The 25,596-nt window shown below is 45.5% G+C and overlaps 2 protein-coding genes across 4 annotated transcripts in view; one reads left to right on the top strand and one right to left on the bottom strand.

The window, feature by feature from the left end:
• The window catches only part of PLG (plasminogen), a 43,193-nt gene extending 20,530 nt beyond the window's left edge, over positions 1-22,663 (top strand). For both annotated transcript variants that reach the window (XM_047860704.1, XM_047860705.1), the window contains 10 exons: positions 1,808-1,973; positions 7,618-7,799; positions 9,355-9,503; positions 11,057-11,150; positions 13,347-13,467; positions 14,870-14,944; positions 15,561-15,701; positions 17,342-17,448; positions 21,460-21,605; positions 22,252-22,663. In XM_047860704.1, the coding sequence (XP_047716660.1) occupies positions 1,808-1,973; positions 7,618-7,799; positions 9,355-9,503; positions 11,057-11,150; positions 13,347-13,467; positions 14,870-14,944; positions 15,561-15,701; positions 17,342-17,448; positions 21,460-21,605; positions 22,252-22,413 (1,343 nt within the window). In that variant the 3' untranslated portion in view covers positions 22,414-22,663. The remainder of the gene's footprint in view (positions 1-1,807; positions 1,974-7,617; positions 7,800-9,354; positions 9,504-11,056; positions 11,151-13,346; positions 13,468-14,869; positions 14,945-15,560; positions 15,702-17,341; positions 17,449-21,459; positions 21,606-22,251) is intronic.
• A 591-nt stretch (positions 22,664-23,254) lies between these two features.
• SLC22A3 (solute carrier family 22 member 3) overlaps positions 23,255-25,596 on the bottom strand; it is a 93,190-nt gene continuing 90,848 nt past the window's right edge. For both annotated transcript variants that reach the window (XM_047858490.1, XM_047858491.1), the window contains one exon: positions 23,255-24,822. In XM_047858490.1, the coding sequence (XP_047714446.1) occupies positions 24,762-24,822 (61 nt within the window). In that variant the 3' untranslated portion in view covers positions 23,255-24,761. The remainder of the gene's footprint in view (positions 24,823-25,596) is intronic.

Raw genomic sequence — 25,596 nt, 5'->3', positions numbered from 1 at the left:
TGAAGTCGGACGCTTAACCGACTGCGCCACCCAGGCGCCCCTCTAATTACCCTTTCATATTACCTCATACCTCTTATATATTCTTCTTTTCCCTTCCACTTTTTTCTCTCTTTGTCAGTTTAGACAATTCCTCTTTTTTAAGTTTTAATTTATGTATTTGAGGGAGAATGACTGGGGGAGGGGCAGAGAGAGAGAAGGAGGACAGAGGATCTGAAGTGGGCTCTGTGCTCACAGCAGTGAGCCTGATGTGAGGCTCAAACTCATGAACTGTGAGATGATGATCTGAGCCCAAGTGAGACACTTAACCATCTGAACCACCAGGAGCCCCAGTTTAGATCATTTCTATTAACCTATTTTCAAGTTCTCTGATTCTCTTTTCAGTTGTGTCTAGTCTGCAGATCAGCCCATCAAAGGAATTCTTCATCTCTAATATCATGTTTTTTAAATTTCTATCATTTGCATTTTATCCTTTCTATCTCTGCTGAAATTCTTCACCTATTCATATATCTCGTTCACCTTTCCTATGAGATACTTTAGCATATTAATCATAGCTACCTCACAATCTCTGATAGTCTGCTCTGGTCATCTCTGAGTCTGGCTCTATTAATTTCTTTATTACTGGCTTTTTTAGTGTGCCTTGTTATTTTTTATCAAATGTGGGACATTATGTGTAGAAGAATAGTAGCGATGGCAGTAAATAGTACTTACACTTTGAAATGGACACCCTCCTTCTGTAAGCATCTTGTGTGGGTAACTGAGTCAATCTAATCAGAAGATGAACAGAATTTGAGTTGTCGTTGCTGCTTTTACTTTAAGCAGGTTTCACATTCCTCATATCCCCGTCACATTCCTTCACATTCCTTACAGTAAAGTTTGGGGGTGCTCAAGAGTTTTCTTAGGATTCCTAATCCGGTCTTAGTTTTTAACAGTCACTACATGCTTGCATCACAGAGGGCTCTTGCTCTAAACCTGATTTTAGTGATAGACTGCTATTTCTTGTTACTCAATGCTAAGCTTTTGGTGGAGGTAGGCATTCTCTATCTTCCTGATCTACCCTCAGTCTTAGAGGGACTCTGTGCACTTGGGCTTTAAAGGTAGTGTTTTCTTAATGTTCTTGCTCCTTCTTTCCATGGAACTAAATTCCAACTTGTATCTGTGGTGGATCTTAAGTGGAAGAGTACCAGACTTCTGCTCTGGGTCAGTGAAGGATTCTGAGCACTGGAGAATTCCCTGTCCCTTTTCCAGGGGAATAGATCTTTACCTCTATCCCTCCTTGAGAAGCAATGGACATTTTGCCTGCACTCTTGGGTGCAGAACTATTTCCTGCCCCATCTCCCATCAGATTAAGGCTTTGGCTTTGTGTAAGCAAAAGGTCTGGGGAAACACACACACACACACACACACACACACACACACACACAAGGATTTCATTTCTGCCCCCACTGGAAGCCAATCATCATGTGCAGCTTACACTATTGAATGTGCCTCTGGGCTCCTACCCATCTATTCTCATGAGCACCCAGTGGACATCCAAGAAAAAGAACTTGCACATGAGTGCAATTTCCAAGTAAAGTACTCTGACCCATTTGTTTTTTTCCTGAATTTTAAATTAAATATTTACAAAAGAAAGTACATGATTAAAATTCTACAGTGTGATGGATCTATTGTTTTCTTTACAAGTCCATCTGACTGCCAATATGGAAAAGAAAACAAAGTTGATTTCAAGAGACTACTGTTCTGTTTGTGTCATGAATTGCTTCACATATCTCTGTTCTAGTCATTACTTAGTTGATTTCTTCTATTTCAGTTTCAGTACCACCTGAACAAACTCCTGTGGTCCAGGAGTGCTACCGAGGCAACGGACAGAGTTATCGAGGCACATCATCTACTACTATCACAGGAAAGAAGTGTCAACCTTGGTCATCTATGGTACCACACCGACACGTGAAGACCCCAGAACGCTACCCAGACGCGTATGTCTTTAATTTTAACCACGAGAGGAACAATAGCCAAACTAAATTTCGGTTAGAAGGCCCATGCTTTAAGCTAACTTCTTAGAACCAAATTTCTCTTTCACACCCTGGCTCCAGAATGTGAGGCAAAATGTCTTAGGCACCTTGCCTTTGAGCAAAAGCTCTGGAGGTAGAGACGTTACAAACTGGCTATCTTTCCTGAGTAGTTTTGTGAAAGAAAAGGAAGATGTATAGAGTGTTACAGTCACACCAGCAGAAAGCTCAGGAGAGCACATGACCAAAAACTTAGAAACAGAACCATTCTATAACCCCTGCTAAAGATCAATGAAATCTTTCAACTATGGAGTTTTGTCATTCCAAACTGCAACCTCTGAAGTGGACTTTATGTTTATCATTGGATCACAAATATAATATATATATATATATATATATATATGTATATTCAAATATACATAAAATGTAATATATATCACTTAAGTTGTACTGACACACGGCTCCTGAGCACAAGTGGTCTGCAGGGGTAGGTTGCCAGGACATGAAGAGCAAAAGCAGAAGAGCAGATGAAAGTCAGGGAGTATACAGATACCAATAAGCAAAACAGGTAGAGGGACAAAAACAAGCATTTCTGCTGTAAATGTTTAGAAAATGTAAGGAAAAACTATTTTCACATGATGGACAAAAGGTGTCACAGGAGTGAGAACTATTAGAAAGGGAAATAAATTAGTAGGTAGTAAGTTAGTTATAGGATTACTGAAGCTGCAGGGATTTTGTAGGCTGGGGAATAATGAGGAAGGATCCACGAAGAGAAGGAGCCGAAAGAATATGCACAGATCTCCTGAAATCTTTGGCTGAATAAAAAGGTGCACCTGCACAGGAAAAGATTCCACAAAGTTTGCAGGACAAAGAACAACTACTGAAGAAAGAACAACTACCAGGGAGTGGTGAGATAAATGGAGATTACAGAACTCACACAGCATTGGGAAATTCTGTGTTCAGAGATTTGAGATCCTGAGTAGCCAGAGAGGGGAGACCTCATGGGACACCGTGAACATTTAGTCAAGACTATAGAAAAGTCACACTTTAGGAGTAGACTTAGTGTATTCTTAAAATAAAGGCTATTCTAGAAACACCCCAGCAAAGCCTGAAAGCAATCTTAAAAGGATCAAAATAATCTCTATGTAATTAACTACTTGCCACAAGTAAACTCAACTCTCTTTAGAAGAAAACGACAAAATCCAGTCACTCAGTAATGTGGCATCCAGTAATGTCTGGCATAAATTTAAAAATTACCAGACATGCAGAGATCATTAAATGTAATCCAGAGCCAAGAGAAAAATCAGTCAATACAAGCAGACCCAGAAATAGATAAATTTTAAAAAGATATTATAATTGTGTTTAAGAATTTAAAAGAAAGTATGAATATAAAAGAGAAAAGTAGATATTCTAAAGATAAAGGAAAACTATAAAAGAACCAAATGGAAAAGGCAGGATTAAAAAAATATATATACATCAAATAAAAAGTATAGTGGATGACCTCACCATCAGGTTAGACATTACAGAAGAAAATCTTAGCTTGAAAACAATGCAGTAGAAGCTATACACCCTGAAGCACAAAGTCAAAAAAAAAAAAAAAAGACTGAAAGAAAATAAAGGAAATAAGGATCTCTAGAAAAATATCAAAAGTTCCAATATATGTGTAAATCAAGTCCCAGAAAGAGAGGAAAGAGATACTGAAACAGAAAAAATACTTGAAGTAATGATGGCTGAAATTTTTCCCAATATGAAGAAAATTATAAACTCATAGGTTTAAGAAGCTCAATGAATCATAAGTAGAATTTCAAAATTTTATCAAATATTTAAGGAGAAATAATACTGATCCTTTATCATCTCTTACAGAAAACGGTGGAGGAGGGAATACTTATCAATTCAATTTGTGAGGCCCAAAAAACTGAGATACAAAAAGTAGATAAGACTATTGCTAGAAACTACAGAACATGATCTGTTGTGAACATAGACAAAAGACTTAACAAAAAATAAGTAATTTGAGTGCAGGATTGGTTTAACATTTGCAAACAACCAAACGAATCAACGTGTCAACAGAATAAAAGTGATATATCATATGATGTTATCAATAGATGTAGAACAAAATTAGACAAAATTTAACATTCATATGATAAAAAAAGTTTTAGCAAACTGAGAATAGAAGGAAATGTCGTCAATTTGATCAAGGCCATCTACAAAAAACCTCCAGCTAATATATTAATGGGTAAAGATTAATGCTCTCTCTATAAGACTGGGACAAGAAAAAGAAATAAAGAGGCTAAAGTTTAGAAAGGAATCAGTAAACCTATCTTTATTCACAGAAAACTTGATTAATAATACAGAGTCCTAAGGACAAAAGTGAGCTTTTCAAAGTCGAAATATACAAAAGTATATACAATATCAATATTCAAAAAATCCATTGTATTTCTATACACTAGAAATAACCAATTGGAAAAGAAAGATTTTAAAACAATGTCACTGACGATGGCATCAAAAACAAAATATTTAATAATAAATTTAACAAAGTGTGTACAAGAACTACATACTGCTTACTACAAAATGTTGAGAAAAATTTAAAAGATCTAAATATAGATATACTATGTTATGGATTACAAGAGTCAGTATCAGTTCTCACCAAACTGATCTTTGGATTCATCCTACATTCAAGCAAAATTCCTGCAGCTTTTTTTTTTTTTGAAAAAGAGACAAAATCTGTAGGCAAGGGACCTAGAATCAGCAAAATGATCTATAGAAGAAGAACAAAGTTGGAAGACATACCCACCCTGATTTAAAGATTTACTATCAAAGTACAGTAATCAAGACACAGTGGTAATGGCAGAAAGGTATACAAATAGAAAAAAGGACGGTCCAGAACCAGACCCACATACACATGGTCCATTGATTCTCGATATGATGGCAAAGCAAAGCAGTACAGAAGGGAAGTCTTTTCCAAAATCATTCTCGAGCAACTGGATATCCAGGTGGAAAAACAAAACCAAACAACCCAAACCTTGACTCTTCTTACCTCAAATTAGAGAAAACTCTTAGATCTGAAGGTGCAGGCTAAAACCTAAGCTGAAATATAAAGCTTCCAGAATATTTTCATATCCTTAGGGAAGGGAAAATCTTTTTTAGACAGGACCTGAAAGGCAGAATAAAAGAAAAAAGAATGTATATTTTGGACTTTAACAAAATGAAAACTCCTGCTCACCGAAAGTCATTGTTTAAAAAAAAAAAGGTAAATCACAGACTGAGAGAAAAATACTCTCAATTCATATATCTGCCGCATGGCTTATATCCAGAATATATACATATTCTTCCTACTTGCTAATACAGAAACAAACAACCTAATAAAAATGGACAGATGAGTTCATTAGGCATTCCACAGGGAAGATACACAAACGGCCATTAAGTACCTAAAAAAATGCTCAATAACTTAGCCATCGAGGAAATAAGAATTGTAACCACAATAACCAATGGCAGTGGCTGTTACTGAAAAGAGGAAAGACCGACAACAATCAGTGGGGCCAAGGTTGCAGAACAACTCTACCCGCCGCCCCGTGTTCTGGGTAGAGTAGGAAATGTACAATCATTTCATGTGGAAATCAGTCTGCCCAGCAATAAGAAAAGGAATCAGTAATTGGTGGTATATTCATACAATGGATATCATTCAACAATAAAAGGGAACAAGCCACCGATACTCTTAAATAGCTCCAAAAAATCATCCTGAGGAAAGAAGCCAGACACAGAAACGTACGTACCATGAGTCCGTTTTTATGAGGTTCTGGAAGAGGCAAATCAGGTTTATGGTGAGAGAAATCAATAGTATTTCCTCCCCCAGAGGGGCAGCAGAGATACATTGAACGCTGACCCGATTTCTGGGGGGATGGGAATCCCGTATAATCCCGTATAATCCCGTGGGTTATACAGGTATATGTGGTCAACAAAACTCATCAAACTCCCTTGAAGGTCTATGCATTTCGCTCTGTATTAAGTATACCTCGATTCTAAAGAAGAAAGAGATCAGGGCCCCATTTCAAAAGGTAGAACTTTTGACACATCCAGTTGCTTGGGGGCCTCTCTGAAGGGCTTCCTCGGATTGTTGGCCAGGCCCCGTGACAGTCACTTGCCTGTAGTGTCCACAGACATAGTGCTGGATTCCCATAATTCATAGTATGTTTCAGCTTTCTCAGCAGGTTGTGGGTCTGAACTCGAAAGAGGATTGCAAAGCTGAGAAATCCCAGAGGCTGGGGCAGTTTGGGGGGGGGGGGGAGGGGGCGGCAGGGACCGCACTGCCCAGTGTTCCCAGGTTCCTCACCTGCTGTGCCTCTTTCCCAGTAGTCTCTGACTCTCCCGTAAGCCCTCAGCCCCGCTGCTGCACCCTCACATCTCCTTTCACCCCCGCTTTAGCATCGTCTGCCTCCCTCCATCCAATGTGGCTTCAGGGAGGGAGTCCCCAATCCGCCTGCCCCCACCCCTGCATTTCCCCAGAAGGCATCCTTTAGAGAAACACATTCTGCCTGGGAGCTAGTTTTCCAGGCGAGCTTTTCTTAATCTTTCAAAGCCCAAGCCCACGAGATCTACCTGAGAGGCTATTTACAGTGTTTTCATGCTAAGTGCACAGCATTTTAGCAACATGGTGAACCAGTCAATGGAGGGGGCTGGCCTGGGAGTGTGGTCACGACGTCACTCCTTAGGGGAAATATTCAGTTCCTACTTACATAGCTCTGTGTATTCATCAGATAGAGATAGAGATATATTTGTATGTGCATAAGAAAAAAAAAATCTAAAACATCTGCTTTAAAATCAGTATTGGTTATCCCTGGGGAAATGTATATAACATTCCCAGGGAAAGGAAGACATTCAGGTACTTTCTTTTACACATTTAGGTATTATCTGTTTTTATATGAAGTGCATATAGGGGCGCCTGGGTGGCACAGTCGGTTAAGCGTCCGACTTCAGCCAGGTCACGATCTCGCGGTCCGTGAGTTCGAGCCCCGCGTCAGGCTCTGGGCTGATGGCTCGGAGCCTGGAGCCTGTTTCCGATTCTGTGTCTCCCTCTCTCTCTGCCCCTCCCCCGTTCATGCTCTGTCTCTCTCTGTCCCCAAAATAAATAAACGTTGAAAAAAAAATTAAAAAAAATTATTTATATGAAGTGCATATAAACTGTATTATTAAAGTAAAAATTATAAGCTATGGTTTAAAAACATTTTTTTAAGTTTATTTATTTTGAGAGAGATAGAGACGGCATGAGTGGGGAAGGGGGATAGAGAGAGAGTGAGAGACTCCCAAGCAGCCTCTGCCCAACACTGGGCTCGAACTCATGAAACCACAAGAAGGTGACCTGAGCCAAAACCCAGAGTTGGGTGCTTAACTGACTGAGCCCCCAGGCGCCCCTATAAGCTGTGCTTTAAATGTACCCCGTTGTTTAGAAGTTGAGAACCATCTGTGCTTGTCATGATTATAATAGCAATTGGCACTGAGGTACAGGTAAGGGAACGATTTCAAAGTCACTTACTATCAATCAGTCTGTTATAACAAAAGTCTGGGAGGGCCCCAGAAGATTCTCCACCTCTCACGCCCTGTATTGTGGACTCCACAGCGGCCTGACCATGAACTACTGCAGGAACCCAGACGCCGACAAGAGCCCTTGGTGTTACACCACCGACCCCAGTGTCCGCTGGGAATTCTGTAACCTGAAAAAATGTCCAGACAGAGAAGAGAGTGCCACCAAGTCCCCGACTGTTTCCCAGGTTCCGAGTGCAGAGGACCCTTCCGAGTCAGGTGAGAAGTCCGTGCCCTGACGTCCACACACCTGGGCATCGGGAGGATGCGAGGTGGGACGTCTCTTGGAAGGGCTTTATTGCTACAGGCAACTGAGCCCCGGCTGACGGTCGGCCACCGGAGGCCACAGCCGCTACTGCCCGTGTGACGTGGGTGGGCCACGTTTTAAGGACTTGCAAACCAATTGGTGGTGAGGGATGGATGAAATGTGAGCCCGAGGAGACTGAGGGGCTGACCATGGCAGTACTGGCCAGGATGGAATCTGCTGGAACACCCAACGCTCACCTCCTCCATGGAGAAGTAGAAATGATTAATTCGGGTTTGAATGTACTGAGTTAGGAAGGCTCGGAAGGCAGTTGGGTGAGGCTCCCTGACACAAACCTGGGAAGGTGGATATGTGGCTTGCGGGGTGCCTGGGCCCGAACACAGGGTTGTGATTGTCATCCAAGGAAAATAATCACGCTCCCCTGTGCTTCCCTGGCCCTGGGAGTGTATGTAGCTCTGAGCGCTTAGCACCTGCTTCTGGGCTTGTCTCCCCTCGGCCCCAGCATGGAGACTCAGGGGTGCAGGGCCCATCTGGCCACATTCAGGTAACTCAAACACCTCCAGAGGGTAATGACTAAAACAAGAACTTTGTTGGAAGTTGAGACCCCTCTCCTTGCTGAGATGGGCTTGGTTCCTCTGAAATGCTCACCTCCTGTTCCCTTGACCAGGCTGAGTGCATCTCTCTTTCCTCTCTCTCGGTGACACCCTAGGCTCTGTGCCCGTCTGCATATCCCTCCTAGATAGTACTTGAGATGACCCCCCCATGGGTCTCCCTCATGCCTGCCTCACCTTTGGTACGCGGGGTAACTCCCCTCCCCTGGTCCTGGCAAACACCGAGGTTCTAGCCTTCCCAGATGGCCCCCCTTCCTGGCAGAGAAGCTAGCTGGCCCAGCTTTTGTTTTTTGTATTTTCCAAATGGCCATCAGAGCACTGGTGCCCTGGGTCCCCCTATGGGGTATGTATCATGTTCTCGGTGGGGGGGGGGGGTGTCTTGTGGAAGCTCCCTTTCCCGAGGCTCGAGTTGAAGATGGGCTTGAGGAAGAGGCCCCAAGTCATTTCTTTAGGAACCCTTTCACCGCAGAGGGTGGGAACTCACAGCACAGCTCCAGCCAAGATAGACTTGTTTATAAAATCCTTTTCAGTCCGCACTCTTTTTATCCACCCTTGATGAGAATGGGGTGCCCAAGGGTCGCCTGACGGCTCACAGAACTACCTGCGTCTTGTCAACCCTCCACGTGCTAAAACTCCCCTTGTTACGAAATTGACCTAGTGTCCTAGCCAAAATTCCCATGCTAACATCTTGGCTTGTGATTATTTCCCAGGCAGTAGCGTTTCCAGTAACATTTTAAAGTAGTCAGCGCTCACTGGGATTGTCAGCATTCCAGGGCCCTGAGAATGTGACCGCAGGATCTGTCGTCAGAGAATCCGCGCAGGCTGTATATCTTCCTTGCCATCCCGGAACCGCGCAGGACATATCACCCCCCCCCCCCCCATTTTCTTTTCCCTACAGACTGCATGTTCGGGAATGGCAAAGGATACCGGGGCAAGAGGGCAACCACCGTTTCGGGCATCCCCTGCCAGGAGTGGGGAGCCCAGGAGCCCCACAGACACGGTATTTTCACTCCTGTGACAAATCCACAGTCAGGTCTGGAAAAAAACGTAAGCCACTTTGATTTGGACTCTATTTGGCCTTCTGCTGACCAATCTTTGCAAAGAGGATTGGTCCTGTGGTACAGCAAGGCAGCTGGACAGGTCCTCGGGGGTGGCAGAGAGCATTAGGAGAGACCTCAGGAACTCAGCCTCCATGTAACTGGCATCAGCACGTGGCAACGACCCTTTCCAAGGGCAAGCGGACCTCCGGGCTTGTGGCCACTGGGCTCAGGCCCCTCACTTCGCCTGTGACCTTTAACATTGTGGGCTGTTTCTACTTTCTAGCATTTGTCTTCTACATTCTGGTGGTCAAGGGTGACTTATGTGACATTTTAGTCAAATTTTTCTAGAAAAAAATGTGGATGGTCCATTAGGACTCCACGCGGTAGGGTTTTTCCTAGTCTCACCCACTCTGTGGGGTGGTTTATGTGGGGGGTCTATACAGGACAGGAAAAGAAAGACATCGCCTTCCTGTGGCTTGACCCTGTTGGAATGTGCATGGTTGCCAAGAACAGTTTCTGGAACAAGAGCAGATGGGCGTCACTGGGGAGGACACCGCAGAGGTGAACCTAGGGATGAGTCAGTCGTGTCCCACGGTCCACTTTTGCTACTGCTTGGTCTCTAAGAGGTCCGCTGACACAGGCTGCTGGAGGGGCGGCCCCTTTCTATCACCTCTACCCAGGGCACCTGGGGGGCTCAGCCAGTTGAGCGTCTGACTTTGGCTCAGGTCATGATCTCACAATTCATGACTTTGAGCCCCACATCGGACGGGCTGCTGTCAGCACAGAGCCCAAGTTGGATCTGCTATCCCCCTCTCTCTGCCCCTCCTCTGCTCATGTGTGCTCCCTCACTCTCAAAAATAAAATAAACATTAAGGAAAACCTATAGCACCCCAGGGCGCCTGGGTGGCTCAGTCGGTTAAGCGTCCGACTTCAGCTCAGGTCATGATCTCACAGTTCGTGGGTCCGAGCCCCACGTCGGGCTCTGGGCTGACAGCTCGGAGCATGGAGACTGCTTCGGATTCCGTGTCTCCTTGTCGCTCTGCCCCTGCCCAACTTGTGCCCTATCTATGTCTCTCAAAAAATAAATAAATGTAAAAAAATTTTTTTTTAAAGAGAAAAACCTATAGCACCTCTACCTTAGCCCCTCGGGGGTTCTATCCACTCACAGGGGGCTTGACTGATGTCAAACTGAGTCAGAAGCTTTATAATATCCTAAAAAAATAACCTTGCCCCCTACTGCAATAAACTAGGAACACTACCTTTTATCTTTTTTTTAAGTGTGTTTATTTTGAGAGAGTCAGAGAGATTGAGCGGGGGAGGGGCAGAGAGAGGGGGACTGAGGATCTGAAGTGGGCTGTGGGCTGACAGCAGAGAGCCCGAGGCGGGGCTTGAACTCTTGAGCTGATAGATCATGACCTGAAGCGAAGTTGGACGATTAACCGACTGAGCCACCCAGGCGCCCCACTATGCAGCTTCTAATGACAGCAGTGAAATGTCTGTCTGAATACCTTCTCTGCCCTGCTGTGCCCAGCCCTCCATACACCTGCCTTTTGTTTTCAGTACTGCCGCAATCCCGATGGTGATGTCAATGGTCCTTGGTGCTACACGATGAGTCCAAGGAAACTTTTTGACTACTGTGATGTCCCTCAGTGTGGTAAGTTGCTTGCCTTTCTGGAAGGGGATGACTTCTCGGATAAATGCAGCATCATCTCCCCGATACAGATTTGCAAAAGGAAGGCTCTGAGCTGAGTGCGTCGGGTGGGCTGCCCTCTCTTCATCCTGGTCCTCTTGAATCTGTCCTCCTGGTGGCCCCATTTGTTAAGGAGTCCCCTTCCCTGACACCTAAACAAAGTAAATACACCATCTTCGCAAAGAGCAAACTTAGAGGTGATCCGATCAGCCTCAGGATGGTCTCACTGAATTCTCCATGTCCCGCTTGGGCTGCCTGAAAAGCAAATTTAAGTCCAGTCCCCAGACAGGTGACTCTTCTCTCTCAGTGGCTGAGAAGTAAGAAAAAACATACGAACAACATGACCCAGCTAAGCATACCATGTACGTTGCAAACCTATAAACTGTCATCCTAAGAATTCAATGAGAAGTAATGTAGATTTTTACCAAGCCCCAAATCTCCTTTCTCCTCAGATTACTATTCATTACCCACACATTAGCCACATAACTTAGAGAAAGCTTGTCTGGATTCTTTCCTCGTTTCCCTGAGGTTTTCCAGGGAGCCAGAAGCTTGGATCAGGGAAAGGAGAAAATTTGGAATAACAGATCCATGGGAAGGTCTGGAGAACAACGTCAGCCTCTTTGATTTGGACCCTGTGTCATCTCCTGCAGACCTGTCTTTGCACACAGAATTCGTGCCGGTTACAGAAAACCAGGCTGGACCTCCCCTTTGCTCGGCTTGGTTACATGTGATTGTGTCTGATCGTGTCTGATTGTGTCTGATTGTGTCTGATTGTGTCTGCCTGGTGGAGGGACTAGTGCTGGGGAGGGAGAAGCTCTGACTGCAGAATCACTGAAGACCAGCACGCAGAGGCGGTTGGGGGGCAGTCGGGAGCACAGGTGAAGAGCACGGGAGCCACTTGGCCAGGCTTTGCACCTGGGGCCCTCCTGGGTAGAGCCGCGGGGTAGAAGGAGCGGCCAGGGTGACGGGCAAGTTTGCGCTCGGCTGCTGTTATTCTGCTGTCTGGATTTGGGGGGAGTTCATAGCTGAATCTTCCTCGAGTGGGTGTTCTCTCTGTTCTGCAGAAGCTCTCTTGGCGGCCCCTTCATCTGGAAGTCTCTGAATGGGGTTACTGCCTTCCCTTCAGCGGGTCACTCCTGATCATCAGCCCTGCCCCTTCTGGAATACCTGGCCGCCTCTTACGGCCCAGGCTCTCCGTGCTGGACAGGCCGCTCGCTTGGCAGGATGGCCTTTAAGTTGTCTTATCAGCATGACATGCCTGTCATGGGCTCCACAGCTGTGCCTGGGATGATGCTCCTCAATGCCCATGGAGGAGAAGTGCAGTAACTTCACAGGTGCAGCCCTTGGCCACCACCAGATGCTCTGGCCTTTTGGAGGCTAGAGCTGTTTTAGGCATTAGTGGGTGGTACCAAGGAAGGAGCACTGCCCTTATTGCCTAGGGGGAAAGGTAGGAGGGCAATAGAGAATAGGGCAAGTGGCTGTAAGTCATCCCCAGGGCATTGGGTTAGTCTTTGGAAGCTTCTGGAAGCCCTGTCCCGAGGCTGGCTGAGAGGTGTTTAGGACAGTTCGCTTTGTTGCATACAACTGTACACACACACACACACACACACACACACGGGTACATGTATGTACACACAGAGTTTCACATAAAAAAAAATACCCATCGTGCCTTTCAATGGACATGACAACTATGGTTTTCAGTAAACTTTGTGTGGTTCAGATGGCACAGAGGAAGAAGAAGAAGAAGAAGAAGAAGGAGACAGAGAAGGAGAAAGAGGAAGAAGAAGAGGGAGATGATGATGGAGATGAGAATCTAGATAAATCCCATCAAGTCAGAATAACATTTGTGTCATGGCGCCCTCAGCAAACTCTCACTGTAACACCTAACTCTGCTTAATCCCTACCTCCAAAATAATACAAGAGCACTTACATTTTCCTGAAAGGAGAAGGTTCTGTGTTGTCTACTGCCACTTTTGAGGTCAAGGGGGAAAAAATATCCCAAAAGATGCTTGTGACTTTGCTGTTCAGTTTGGGCTTCGAGATGTCAAAACCTTAGTGCTTTGACCATGACCCATTGATCTCTCTGGGGTTGTGTGACGCAATGGCTGCCTTTCATTTCGCTTCTTTACATGTGACTCTCTTCTCCACTTTGTGCCACAGCGTCCGCTTCATTTGATTGTGGGAAGCCCCAGGTGGAGCCGAAGAAATGTCCTGGAAGGGTTGTAGGTGGATGTGTGGCCAACCCACATTCTTGGCCCTGGCAAGTCAGTCTTAGAACAAGGTAACAACATTTCCAGAAACGATTAGTTCCATTCTTCTAGGTAAGCCCTGCAAAACCTTTCTCATTTCACACTGAATTCACAGAGCTTAAGTTATCAGTACCTGCCTCTATATTCTTAGGAGGAAGGAAAACTACAAAAATAAAATTATATTTTTCTAGGTTCTCTACTTTGAAAATAGCCAGAATTGGAATATTTTCCTTGATCTGGGCATCTATCGTCAAACTCTACGGATGTAGCAACTTACACCAAATTCCGATATTTCTGGCAAAGTATTGGAGATGCCTGGAGGGTTTTTATCAATGTCTATTGTCTCTTTGGAAGACAAAGGGCAGGGGGTATTTTTAGAAATGTGTTACGTTGAGGGAGGCATGGACAAAGTTATCTATAATTTTTGACCAATACCCTTTTTTTTTTTTTACACTTTTGTGAATTCTTGAATTTAATCAAAGGGTGCTCAGCCATTCATTCACAAGCACATCCCATGTCTTCACTCTAAGTTCAGGAGCACCATAATTCAAGAGTGATCAGTTCTGGTCCTATGGAACCCAGAAGGTTCGGGTGACTGTTTCAGTGGCATGGGCTTTTAATAAGTTCGATTTTCCTGGATGCCTCTTATAAAGCGCACGTGTGAAACAGGCTGATCTGTTTTCTGTGTTGCTCTGTCATCTTGTTTCGACACCAGGGCAACACTTCTGCATTCGGTTGTTGTTCTCAATTGCCTTCCTTCCCTATATTTGGGAGATGCCACCACTAAACTCGACTTCAGTGTATTTCATTCTTTTGTTGAGTTGGCTTTTCTTCTCTTCACCTTATCATTTATTAACTCCTTGCTATACAAACCCTCACCTTTCACACATTTCAAGTTCTTTCTTTCCCCAACTGTGCTGTGGTCTATTTCCTGACTGATTATTCAGGCACTTACAATTTGTATCCCTTTCATTACGATGGAGTGGCTGACACCCAAAGGGTAAATATGAGCAGATTCCCACAAATCACAGCTATTCGGGGTCACATTTGGTTCAGGTCTTGCATAGGTCTTGCCATAAAGAAATAAAAGAGGCCTCAAGGGTAGGACCTTTGGCTGGTCACTTCTGTTGGAATCCGGGGCCAACAAGTCTAAGCCACAGGTGTGGACTTCCTGTTGCAGCCCCATGGCTTTGTTCTCCTGTGGACCGGTTGTGCCTGGGTCTCCCCCTGCCAGCTAAAGCGTGGTGAGGATGAGACCTTCTGGAAAATACACTACTGAAGCACAACTCAAAGTTCTTGCCATCCTGATGATAGGCTGGTAGCCTTTTCCTATGGGAGCATCAACTTTGTTAAAATTGAGTGAATACTTCTTTCGGGCTTTCTGTAGAACATATCATCTGATTTGAACTAAAATTCTGGCAATTTTCCTTATAGATTTGGACAGCACTTCTGTGGAGGGACTTTAATAGCCCCAGAGTGGGTGTTGACAGCTGCCCACTGCTTGGAGAGGTATGTCTGGGGAACATGAAGACTTGTCTTAAAAACTCTCTGCCTCTCTCCCCCTCTCCTTTCCTGATTTCCTCCCTCCTTTCTTTCTCTCTCTGCCCCTTCTTTTCTCCCTCTCTCCCTCCTTTCTTTCCTCCTTCCCTCCGTCTTTTCTCCATCCCTCCCTCCTTTTCTCCTTCCTTCCTTCCTTCCTTCCTTCCTTCCTTCCTTCCTTCTTTTTATGGCAGTGACACTAGGGACCAGGGAATGGATGTGAAGGTTGAATCAGAATTTCCAGGGCCACTGGATGAGAGAGAAGGGGAATATTTCTAGGGAGGGTGGGTATGTAGGCCTGGGTCCATGGTAGAACAGGCCTCCTCACTGTGACAGACACGGGTCCTCCCAGGTTCTCCCGACATGGGTATCTGTCCATTCTTCTTCTGTGGTCAGGTCAAAAGCAGCTCGAGAACATTCCTTAGTGACCAGATTCAAGTAAACGGTGAGCTTTCTCTCTTGCCACTTGGAGGTCGCTGACTGTGGGTAGCGAGGTGGGGAGAAGACGCCATGTTTATGACTCAGAAGGCCACCTGATGAAGGGGCTGGCACATGACTTTGCTCCAAATGTCACCACCTTTCCTAGATCCTCAAGGCCTGCAGCGTATAAGGTCATCCTGGGCGCACACCGAGAACTAAATCTTGAAACGGATGTTCAGGACATAGAGGTATCCAAACTGTTCTTGGAGCCCACACGTGCAGATATTGCCTTGCTGAAGCTAAGCAGGTACCAACTCACTCTTGGTTTTCACCCCAAGATCAGGGATAACATTTGTTTATGCCCGGGTTTCATGAGCATAACAGAGTTGTGCGTATGTGTGTGTGTGTGTGGTGGGGGGAGACACCGTCTAGGACATGAAAGATACAAAGGCTTTGGGGAACAGAGAAAACCTGGGTTCGGTCCCATTCTGCCACACATTAGCTGTGCTCTTGAAAAAAGGCATCAGACAGATATCACAGGATTTCACTCGTAGGTGGAATTTGAGAAACTTAACAGATGATCACAGGGGAAGGGGAGATAAAAACAGAGAGGGAGGCAAACCCTAAGAGGCTCTTAAATACAGAGAACAAACTGAGGGTTGATGGGGGGGCGGGAGGAAGGGAAATTGGGTGATGGGCATTAAGGAGGGCACTTGTTGGGATGAGCACTGGGTGTTGTATGTAAGTGATGAATCACAGGAATCTACTCCTGAAACCAAGACTACACTGTATGTTAGCTAACTTGAGACTAACAATTGAAAAGAGGCACCAGGATTCGGTTTCCTTGTGTGGAAAAGGAGTGAGTTGAAATACGAAGTGCATGAACTCTCACTTAACGTTGGCCATTCAGCTAACATACATCCATAATCAGAGAAGTATTCAATTCTTCCAGGTTGACCGTTCTCCTCTCAAAACAATAATTTGTTTGGGGGAAACCAAACGAAACCACATGTTTCAAAGCACTTCAAAAGCTACAATATAGGGGCGCCTAGATGGCTCAGTGGGTTGAGCATCCGACTTTGGCTCAGGTCACGATCTCGCAGTTTGTGAGTTCGAGCCCCACGTGTCGGTCACTGCTATCCGTGCGGAGCCCACTTCAGATCCCCTGTCTCCCTCTCTCTGCCCCGCCCCCGCTTGTGCTCTCCCCCACCCCAAGTAAATAGTTTTTTCAAAAAGCTACAATATAGACCCACACACAAACACATACACACACAATTCACAAATGCAAGTTCCTCTTCCTCCTATCTATGTTTTTGTTTTTGCTTTTGCTTTTTTGGGAGAGAGAGAGAAAGAGAGGGCGAAAGTGAGTGAGGGGCAGAGAGCGAGTGGGAGAGAAGCAGGGCTCACCCGAAGCGGAGCTCATGTTTTTGCCCAAAGCGGGGCTCAAGCTCACCCGAACGCGCGAACTGTGAGATCATGACCCGAGTCGAAGTCGGATGCTTAACCGATGGAGCCACCCAGGCGCCCTTCCCTGTCTTTGGTTTTATTTTCCCTGTTGAGATAGAATTTTGTTAAGTCTGACGAAACGATAAATCTGCTTATGTTACTTAAAGTGAGTGATATTTGGAAACTGGTGCCAATGGAGAAGGCTGATCGGACAGCTATTTTGAGAATAGGCGCATTTGGGCCGGGCAACAAGGCCCAGAGAACACATGTACCGTATCTGGTGGATTCCAGACAGCGTGGGGTGAGCCAGGATGGGCCAGGCCAGCACAAGGAGAAAAGGTGTTTTCTGCATCGTACTGTGTCAGTGGAGCAGGGAAATACCAGCTCAGAGGATTCTGGGGGCTTTGGGCCGATGGCATCTTGTTGTGAGTGACCAACAGAGGAGTGGCACAAGAATCCTGGCGAGGCAGTCCGATGTAACTTTTGATGTTTTTCTTTCAGATCCGCCGTCATCACCTCCAAAGTGATCCCAGCTTGTCTGCCACCCCCAAATTATGTGGTTGCTGACCGGACATTATGTTACATCACTGGCTGGGGAGACACCCAAGGTGAGAGAAATTCCCAAACTCACACAAGGAATTGGTGTAGACCTGTAGCCTACAGGAGAAAACGACCATTTGTGCAAATTCCTACCACTTTTCCTGAGGGTCCACCCTTCCTGACTTTGTCTTGGTTCCCGCCTAAGTCTCCATAATTCATCGTCGAGGGACGTGGGCGAGGGACGGAGTAGTCCCTCTTGGGACTGAGTCTCTTGGCCCATACATGCAACGTTGATATCCCATCCCCAGGTAAGTAGGGTTTTGAAGTAGACCTAAACATTAAGGGTGTTTGATTATTCTTCATGTGAAGTTAGCCACACTGAGCTCCCTAACATGGCACGACACAACAACAAAAATTACGTTAAGCTCATCTCCCCAGATCCCCACATGCATTCGTAGGCGTGGAGAGGCTGTTGGTGGTGGGACAGACTGACAGCTGGGGGAAAGGAAGGAAGGTCCCAGCCCTACGGTGGCGTTCGCTGTTGGTTGATGGGGTGTGCGTGAAAGAGGAAATGCTTATGCACGATCCTGTATCAGCATTCGTGCTGCATTTGGGGGGCCCCATCTTCTCTTGGCAGTAGGCCCTGATAGGGATTATATTCGTCCGACTCGGGCCTCAAAACATTGTAAGAATGCCTTAGATCGCTGCCTCGATTTCTCCAAGCGTTGGTGAGGGCTCCAGAATGGGGGTCAGGGGCTCCGGAGGGTAGATCTCGTTCTGCCGCCCGCTGGGCAAACTGGACAAATCACCTTGCCTCCTTGTACCACTTGGCCTGGAAGCCCTCACCTGTAAAACCCGCGTTTTCGAATTGTGTTTCACACAGTATTTTGTTATTAGCTTTCGTTTAAGCAAGGTTTTGTGGTTTGGGGGGAAAAAAGGTTAAAAATGACTGGCCTTGGTCACTTCAAATCTGCCTTCCTTCTTTCTGCACTTTAATTACATTTGTGAAACCCCACCTCCTGAATGTCGCGCGTCCCCTACGTTCCGTGCTTTGGAGGCTGTGAGCACTGAGAAGTTAAAGGGAAAGCTTCCCAAATGAAGCGTCGCTGTGGATGTGACAGTCTACTCCGCTGTTTTGCATTTAAAAAAATTTAAACATCCCAAACCCCTGTGAGTTCAATATTTTTTGTTTCCATTTTGGAAACGAGGGATCTGAGGTTCCGAGAAGGCACAGGGCGGCCCCCTGGGAGCCGCGTGCACAAAGGGCGGGCAAGGGGGGTTCTGAGTCAGAACCCCGACTCCCACCTATCGGCTGCAGGCTCTTTTTGAACCTGTTTCCTCAGCTAGAAAACGGGCTGCAGGGCCATGGTGGGGGCAACGATGGGAGGGGTGCACGGAGCACTGGACATGGCCACCATCCACAATTTTCTAACTGCCATCCTGTGGTAGGTGCCTCCATCTACCCTGGCCTCACCCCCAGGTCGAGTGGGAAGACGATTCTCCGTGTACTCAGTGAACCAGGAGGAGTCACGAAACAGGAGTCAGGCCTGTTTACCACTTTTCTTATGTCAGGAGTAACGTTAGATCAGTGTTCTCAGCTTCTCGGCGTGAAGTCAAAACTCTCCCGTTCTCCCTTTCAGTCTCCGGACTTTCCCTGACTTGCTATTTCAAAGCAAGGTAAGCATTCAGGCAAGGGGCTCGTTCCGGTTAGTCCTTCATCGGCAGAGTGCTTCTGGGGCTGCTGCCTCTTCCTCCCCACAGCCCCTATCAGGGCGCCCCTATCTAGGACACTCCAGCCTCCCGGCCCTCAGCAATGCCATCTCTACTGTGGCCACACGATGGCAGCACTTCTGCACAGACCACACCAATTTCCCCGCCAGCTAGTGGGGGATTTTGTCACCAGCATCAGGACGGGCCTTGCTCAGAAAGCAGATACAAGGGCAAGACACTTGAATAAATCAGTTTTCAGCAGGATATTTGAGAAGGCTGGTCCCTCCCCACGAGTACTCAATTCAAGTAGTGCACCCCACCCGAAGCCTCCTCGGGCCCTTCTTCCACGGTGGCTCTGCCCAGCCAGAGCTGGGTCAAGCCTCTCCTTCCCAGATGGCGGTCCCCGTCCACGCTCCTGTCAACTCCAGATCCAGCGTAGGTATTCCAAACTCAACACGACCGTCCGAGTGTATTCAAAGTCTTTGGAGAAGGAGTAGCACCCCGTCTCTTGGCTGTTCCACGCTAGCAACGCTTTTTTGCGAGGCACGTGAAAGCCGGGCTTGCGAGATTCGAAAACTGGGTTATTTCTGAAAACACATGCCCGGGTGTGTCTATCTGGAAAAGCAGCGTTTCCTCTGGCTGTTTTGCAAATGTTCCACTTCAATTTGCCAAAGTAGAAAAAAAAAAAAAAAAAAAGCAGTTTTTTACAAAAGAAATACGAGTAAGACAAGCACATGGGAGAATATTTACTCTTCCTAACTGGAAAAGAAGTGAACACTAGGAAACAAACCAGGACAATTTTCACCTATTATATTAGCAAATATTTTAAAAAATATTAAATACTCAGAAGTGTAGGGTGAAGTGCCCTTTTTTTCTGGTGAAATCGCGTCCTGTCATACACTTTTAGAAAATAATTTGGCAACGTTAACCGGGAGCCATAAACACATGTATATAATTTCCGGGAACCAGGGTAAGAAAATATTAAGGAATATAAATAACATGCATGAACAAAGATGTGGACAGTTGGAAACCACTGTAGGAGCCCAGAAACACGGGTGTGAAGAATTTGGGCAATGCTGTCACAGACCCAACTTCAAATCCCAGTTCCTCCACTGACTTGCTGGGTGATCTTGGGCAAACTACACACCCTCTCCCAGCCTCAGTTTCCTTCACTGTGCAATAGAATTGACAAAAGTGCCTATTTCGTGTGACTATGGTAAGGATTAAATGAGATACACCACCGAACGAGCTTGTGCCTGAAAAAGTTTATTCCGGTAAAAGGCGGCCTTTTTTTTTTATATTGCGGTAAAGTATATATGACATAAAGTTCACTATTTTAATTATTTTGAAGAGTACGACTCAGTAGCACTTAGTACATTCGCAATGCTGTGCAACCACGACTATTTCCGGAACACTTTCCTCACCTTAAAAGGAAACCGCCCACCCATGAAGCAGTCACCCCCATCGAGATATTAACTACGGGCACCTGGATGGCTCATTGACCATCAGACTCCGGATTTTGGCTCAGGTCATGATCTTACGGTTGTGAGATCCAGCCTCACATTTGGCTTCTCGCAGAACATGGAGCCTGCTTAAGATTCCCTCTCCCTCTCCCTCTGCCCCTCCCCTGTTCGTGTGAGCTCTCACTCGCTCTCTCTCAAAAAAAACACAACCCACTAATTACAAAGATTGTAGTATCCAAAAAAAAGCCCTTATTATATAAGATTGTGTGAAATCAACCAGCGTATAAAGTCATGAAATATGATATAAGTAGTAAAAAAGAAACAAGCATCTAAAAAAGACTGAAAGTGAATATATGATATAGTAACACCTGTATTTCTCAATCTCTCTTTACATATTAAAAAATATTTCTTTAGAGTTAAAAAAAAGAACCAAAGAAACATAACAACATGAACCCCAAAATGCCACAAAGAAACCCAGATTTTTAAATCCAGGTCTTGGGAACATGAAATCATATATAATATTTATACCTTTAAGGGGTAGAAAGAAAGAGAAGAATTCCAGTAGTATTAGGAACTGACTTCTTTTAATTTGTATTTTGAGAGAGAGGATGTGAGCAGAGGAGGGGCAGGGAGAGAGGGGGACACAGAATTCGAAGCAGGCTCCAGGCTCTGAGCTGTCGGCACAGAGCCCGACGCAGGACTCGAACTCCCGAACCGCGAGATCACGACCTGAGTGGAAGTCGGACTCCTAACCCACTGGGCCACCCAGGCGCCCCGGGAACTGACTTCTTTATACAACCTCACGGTCAAACAAGAGACCTGCCACTGTTGCTCTGTTGTGCCGGAAGTTTCCTTGGGGGCATATTTGGGATCTGGTGGCCATTTCCTTCATCTTTTTAAACACAGGGACCTTTGGCGCTGGTCTCCTCAAGGAAGCCCAGCTACCGGTGATTGAAAATAAGGTGTGCAATCGCTACGAGTATCTCAACGGAAGAGTCAAATCCACAGAGCTTTGTGCTGGGAATTTGGCCGGAGGCACTGACAGTTGTCAGGTAAAGGACAAAGTCCGGTCTTCTGCCGTCCTGCGTCGGCCTCTTAGATACCTCTGCCCCCAAGTGGCAAATCCAGGAAGCCTTTGTCCATTGAAGGCCACGTCCATGTGCTACCCAGAAACATTTTAGGTCTGGCCCTGAATGCGGACTGAGATCATCTGAGGGGATTTCTCCGGCCCTGAGTTCCAGATGGGTTGTAAGGGGGTCGTAAAGTATCATCACTGCCAGAGCCCCACACACCTGGGGACCGTGTTGGAACATGGGACTCGGGTGGTGGCCTTACTAGCAGGGAAGCAAGGGAGGGTATGGGGAAAAGACCAACTCTGCCCCCTTTGCAATTATTCTGGGGTTTACTCTGCCTAAGGGAAACCCCAAGGCACGAAGGGATGAGACCACTCTTCACAAGGGACTTCTCCCCCAGGAACACCAAACGGTGTGGTTTTGCTAAATGTACCCTGTTAAGTACCGAAGCACTTCAGCCCTTGTTGGGTACTGAAGCTACTCAACACATTAATAAGTTTCTTTCTAATTGCACAAGAATGTTCAAGTACTGGGAAAACATACATTTGGGTAACAGAGGGGTGACATCCCATAATAAAAGGGTGCCGGTTTAATCCTCTCGTGGTTCTTTTCTCTCTCTGCCCAGGGTGACAGCGGAGGGCCTCTGGTCTGCTTCGAGAAGGACAAGTACATTTTACAAGGAGTCACTTCTTGGGGTCTTGGCTGTGCCCGCCCCAATAAGCCCGGTGTCTATGTTCGTGTTTCAAGGTTTGTTCCTTGGATTGAAGGGATAATGAGAAACAATTAATTGGATGGGAGACAGAGCGAGGCGTCAGCACATCTAGAAGCTGGAACGCGGGTGGGGAATTGAGCACGCTCAGAAATGATTGACAGTAATCAGACCAACACACTGTACTCACACCGCCCGCTGCTAAACCTCAACATGTTTTAGTATTATCGTGGATAAATTGTTCCTGTCCGTGGACTGCTGGATTCTGTAATAAAAAAAGTAACACATTTATAACATTTGTTGAAAATAAACTCTGTACTTCCTTTAACTTTTTTGAGCTTCATTGTTTTCTTGTTCTTCGTTTATCCTACCCATTTTAAATAGTGTGACTCTGCCAGACTTAGGTGATCTCTCTCTTTCTCATAAGGAGTCGTTGCATAAAGGACAAAGAAGCCCGTAAGATCATAGAGAAGAGAGCAGAGAAGTCCTAGTAAGCCGCCCATATGTTTATCATGTCTACAAAAGACGGGTTGACACACGTCTTTATTTCTGGCACCGCGATGGATGTTTTCAAAGCTGCAGCATGTATGGGGAGTCATGAGAACAAATTCTATTCTTGGGGATGAAATCCGTTACTGACAACTTGACGTTAGCTGAGCACAGCGGACACCGGGCGGAGACTTGTGCACGGTGAAGGGAACCGGGCAATGGCAGTGTAATACAAGACCCGTAGGGAGCCTGCGTGCTATTCTGGGTTACATTTGAATCTAGGAATGGTACCAAGATCCACGACCGCAGACTGAAGGTAGAGCACTTAATTTCAATCCCTAATTGTCTGCCCAGACAGCCTGTACTGTCACGCGGGAACGGTGTTTTCCAGTGACGCGTGCGCAAAAGGAAGACCGAGAACAAACCTGGATTGTTCTTGACAATTAAACACTTTTTTATTGTGACCAGAACCAAAATAGCAACTCAAGATGCAATTCAAAGGTGAGAGTATCGAGGAGGAATAGTCATCTTCCAGCATAGAGAAGTGCGAAAACAGCGACCCTGCAAGTGTGGACGGATACAGGGTGACGGCAGCATGAAGTCCCCAAAGAGCGGTGTTTATTTCATGGGAAAATAAAACATTCATATTCAGTCCTGTTGTGCTGGAGGATTACAAAACTTATTTTACGATTAGCCCACACCCCGTACCTATTGTCATGTGCTCACAAAGAATTGTCTTCTTTGTTGGCAAGACTCTCCTCGGTGCTCGTTTTGTCTGTCCACACAAAATAACTCATGAAAAACTGCTGCGTAAGATATATACTGAATCGGAAATACCACGAATATAACATACAAAGCAGAACAGCAGGAAAAGGTAACAGATATGTATTTAAGCTCTGCATTTCAAAAGTCTCAGTAACAAAAGAAGAAAGATCAAATCCCTTATTAGTGTCTATGACATCACTTCTAAAGCTTCTCCCAATTCTTTTAAACATGGATATAAATTGACCTTACTTTTAAATTAAAGTGTAAGCTGCTTCCCAAGACAGGTTAAACGTGTCAAGGTTGAATGAGAACAGTCCATGGTTTTCACCCTTGACCATGGGCGGCATCATAGAACTGAACTCACAAGATATACGATAAATATCCCTTCAAGATTAAAATCTTAAGACCCATGAAGTCAGAACCCATGGATTTTGTTCAGTACCGAACTGAGTATGTGGCTCTATCTTCTGAGGCCCAAACCTGATTTAAGAAAACAATAGGGTCAAATCCTCAAATTGTACAGCAGATTTGTTCATGATCACGGAACAAGGCCCGAGCATGCCCGCAGGCCCAGATGCTACAGTGGCTTCCACAGGGCAAAACAAGAAGAGAAAGGAAAGCCTCAGTACCACGTGGCCCAGGGGCCTTAGATTCAGTCTCTTCACAGGCAGGATTTCCAAATCTTCATCCTCCCTGGAATCTTCAGAACGCTCAGCTCGGAGCTTTCGTTCGTCGATCAGATTTGATGAACCCGCTCTGGACACTTTTCCCCGATCCCTGGTTTGCACGTCCTTCATCTTTGATGGAGCAAGCAGTCGTGAGAACTTGGTGAGGGTTTCTCTCGTCCCTCTATAACTGGGTCAGACCTGCTGCCCCAACTTGAGACAAAAACTGGGGCGGGGGGCGCTGTATGTGCAACAGGCTCTTGGCTAAACCAGCCGCATACTCTGTGCGCCCAGAGAGTTCCCTAGCGCCATAAATCCCAATTCATCCGACATCATATAAATATACTCTGGGCAGTTTGAATGTCTTTGTACAGCATGACGAACACTTAGAGCCGCGCGGCATAATGTGGCTAAAATGGACAACACGCACGTGTGTGCAAGGCACATCGGTTCCTTGAGAGACATCGACCTAGAGAGCCCCTCCCTTCTGTCTTTGGTAGGGGGGCCTCAAAGGTGCGAGCTGCAAACTTGGGTTTTCTTTTTCCTGCCACATTTGTAGGAATATGGACTAACAAAACAAGGAGAGAAGAGAAAGTCCTTATGAACTATTATACAACAAGCTACAACAAAGTTTTCTTGCTCAACATTATAGTTGGTTTTGATCAAACACACGGACGTGTAACATCTCATAAAAGCCCAATTCAAAGGTGACAAAAAAACTGTCACCAGGCTCATTTTTTAAAACCTGCTTTCAGACCCTAGGCAGGGTTAATGTGCATGTAAGTTCTTTATGTGACAGGACTAGGACGCCACCCACCCTGACCTGGTCCCTGAACTCTGATACAAACCAAGCAATTGTCTAGAAAGACACAGTTAGCAAAATGTTTCTCTCTTTTGGATAAAGCAGGACCTTACGATGGTATCGGGCTCAAGAGGATTTCACACAGTTTAACACCTTTTATAAATTTCTTAATTTTGATTTGCAAAATGGCAGCATCTCAAAGAGAATCTTCGACCTCACTCCAAATTTCAGGTATCATTGCTCTAAGGGTGAAAAATAGGTGGAGCTTTTGGGTGAGAAGTAAGTCATTACTCGTCACTTCATTTCCAAACAAGTGTAAGAATCTGTTTGGATTACTTCCCGAGGCAAATGCCCACCTGTTCTCTGACTGTTATAAGTCAGTTACTGCGATACGAGCTGATGGTTTTATTTTACACACACTGATGAGCTTTCCTTAGGAAAGTTCTGAGATGATGAATCAATCTTATGTTTCAAAATAGCATCAAGAAACAGGGTGATAAAATCCAATGAAATCATTGTATAAGTTTTAGAGGTTTGGTA

The sequence above is a fragment of the Prionailurus viverrinus genome, chromosome B2, assembly GCF_022837055.1.
Source record: "Prionailurus viverrinus isolate Anna chromosome B2, UM_Priviv_1.0, whole genome shotgun sequence".
NCBI classification, from domain to species: Eukaryota; Metazoa; Chordata; class Mammalia; order Carnivora; family Felidae; genus Prionailurus; species Prionailurus viverrinus.
Note: the sequence above shows the minus strand (reverse complement) of the source record. Positions and strands in the feature narration are given on the sequence as shown.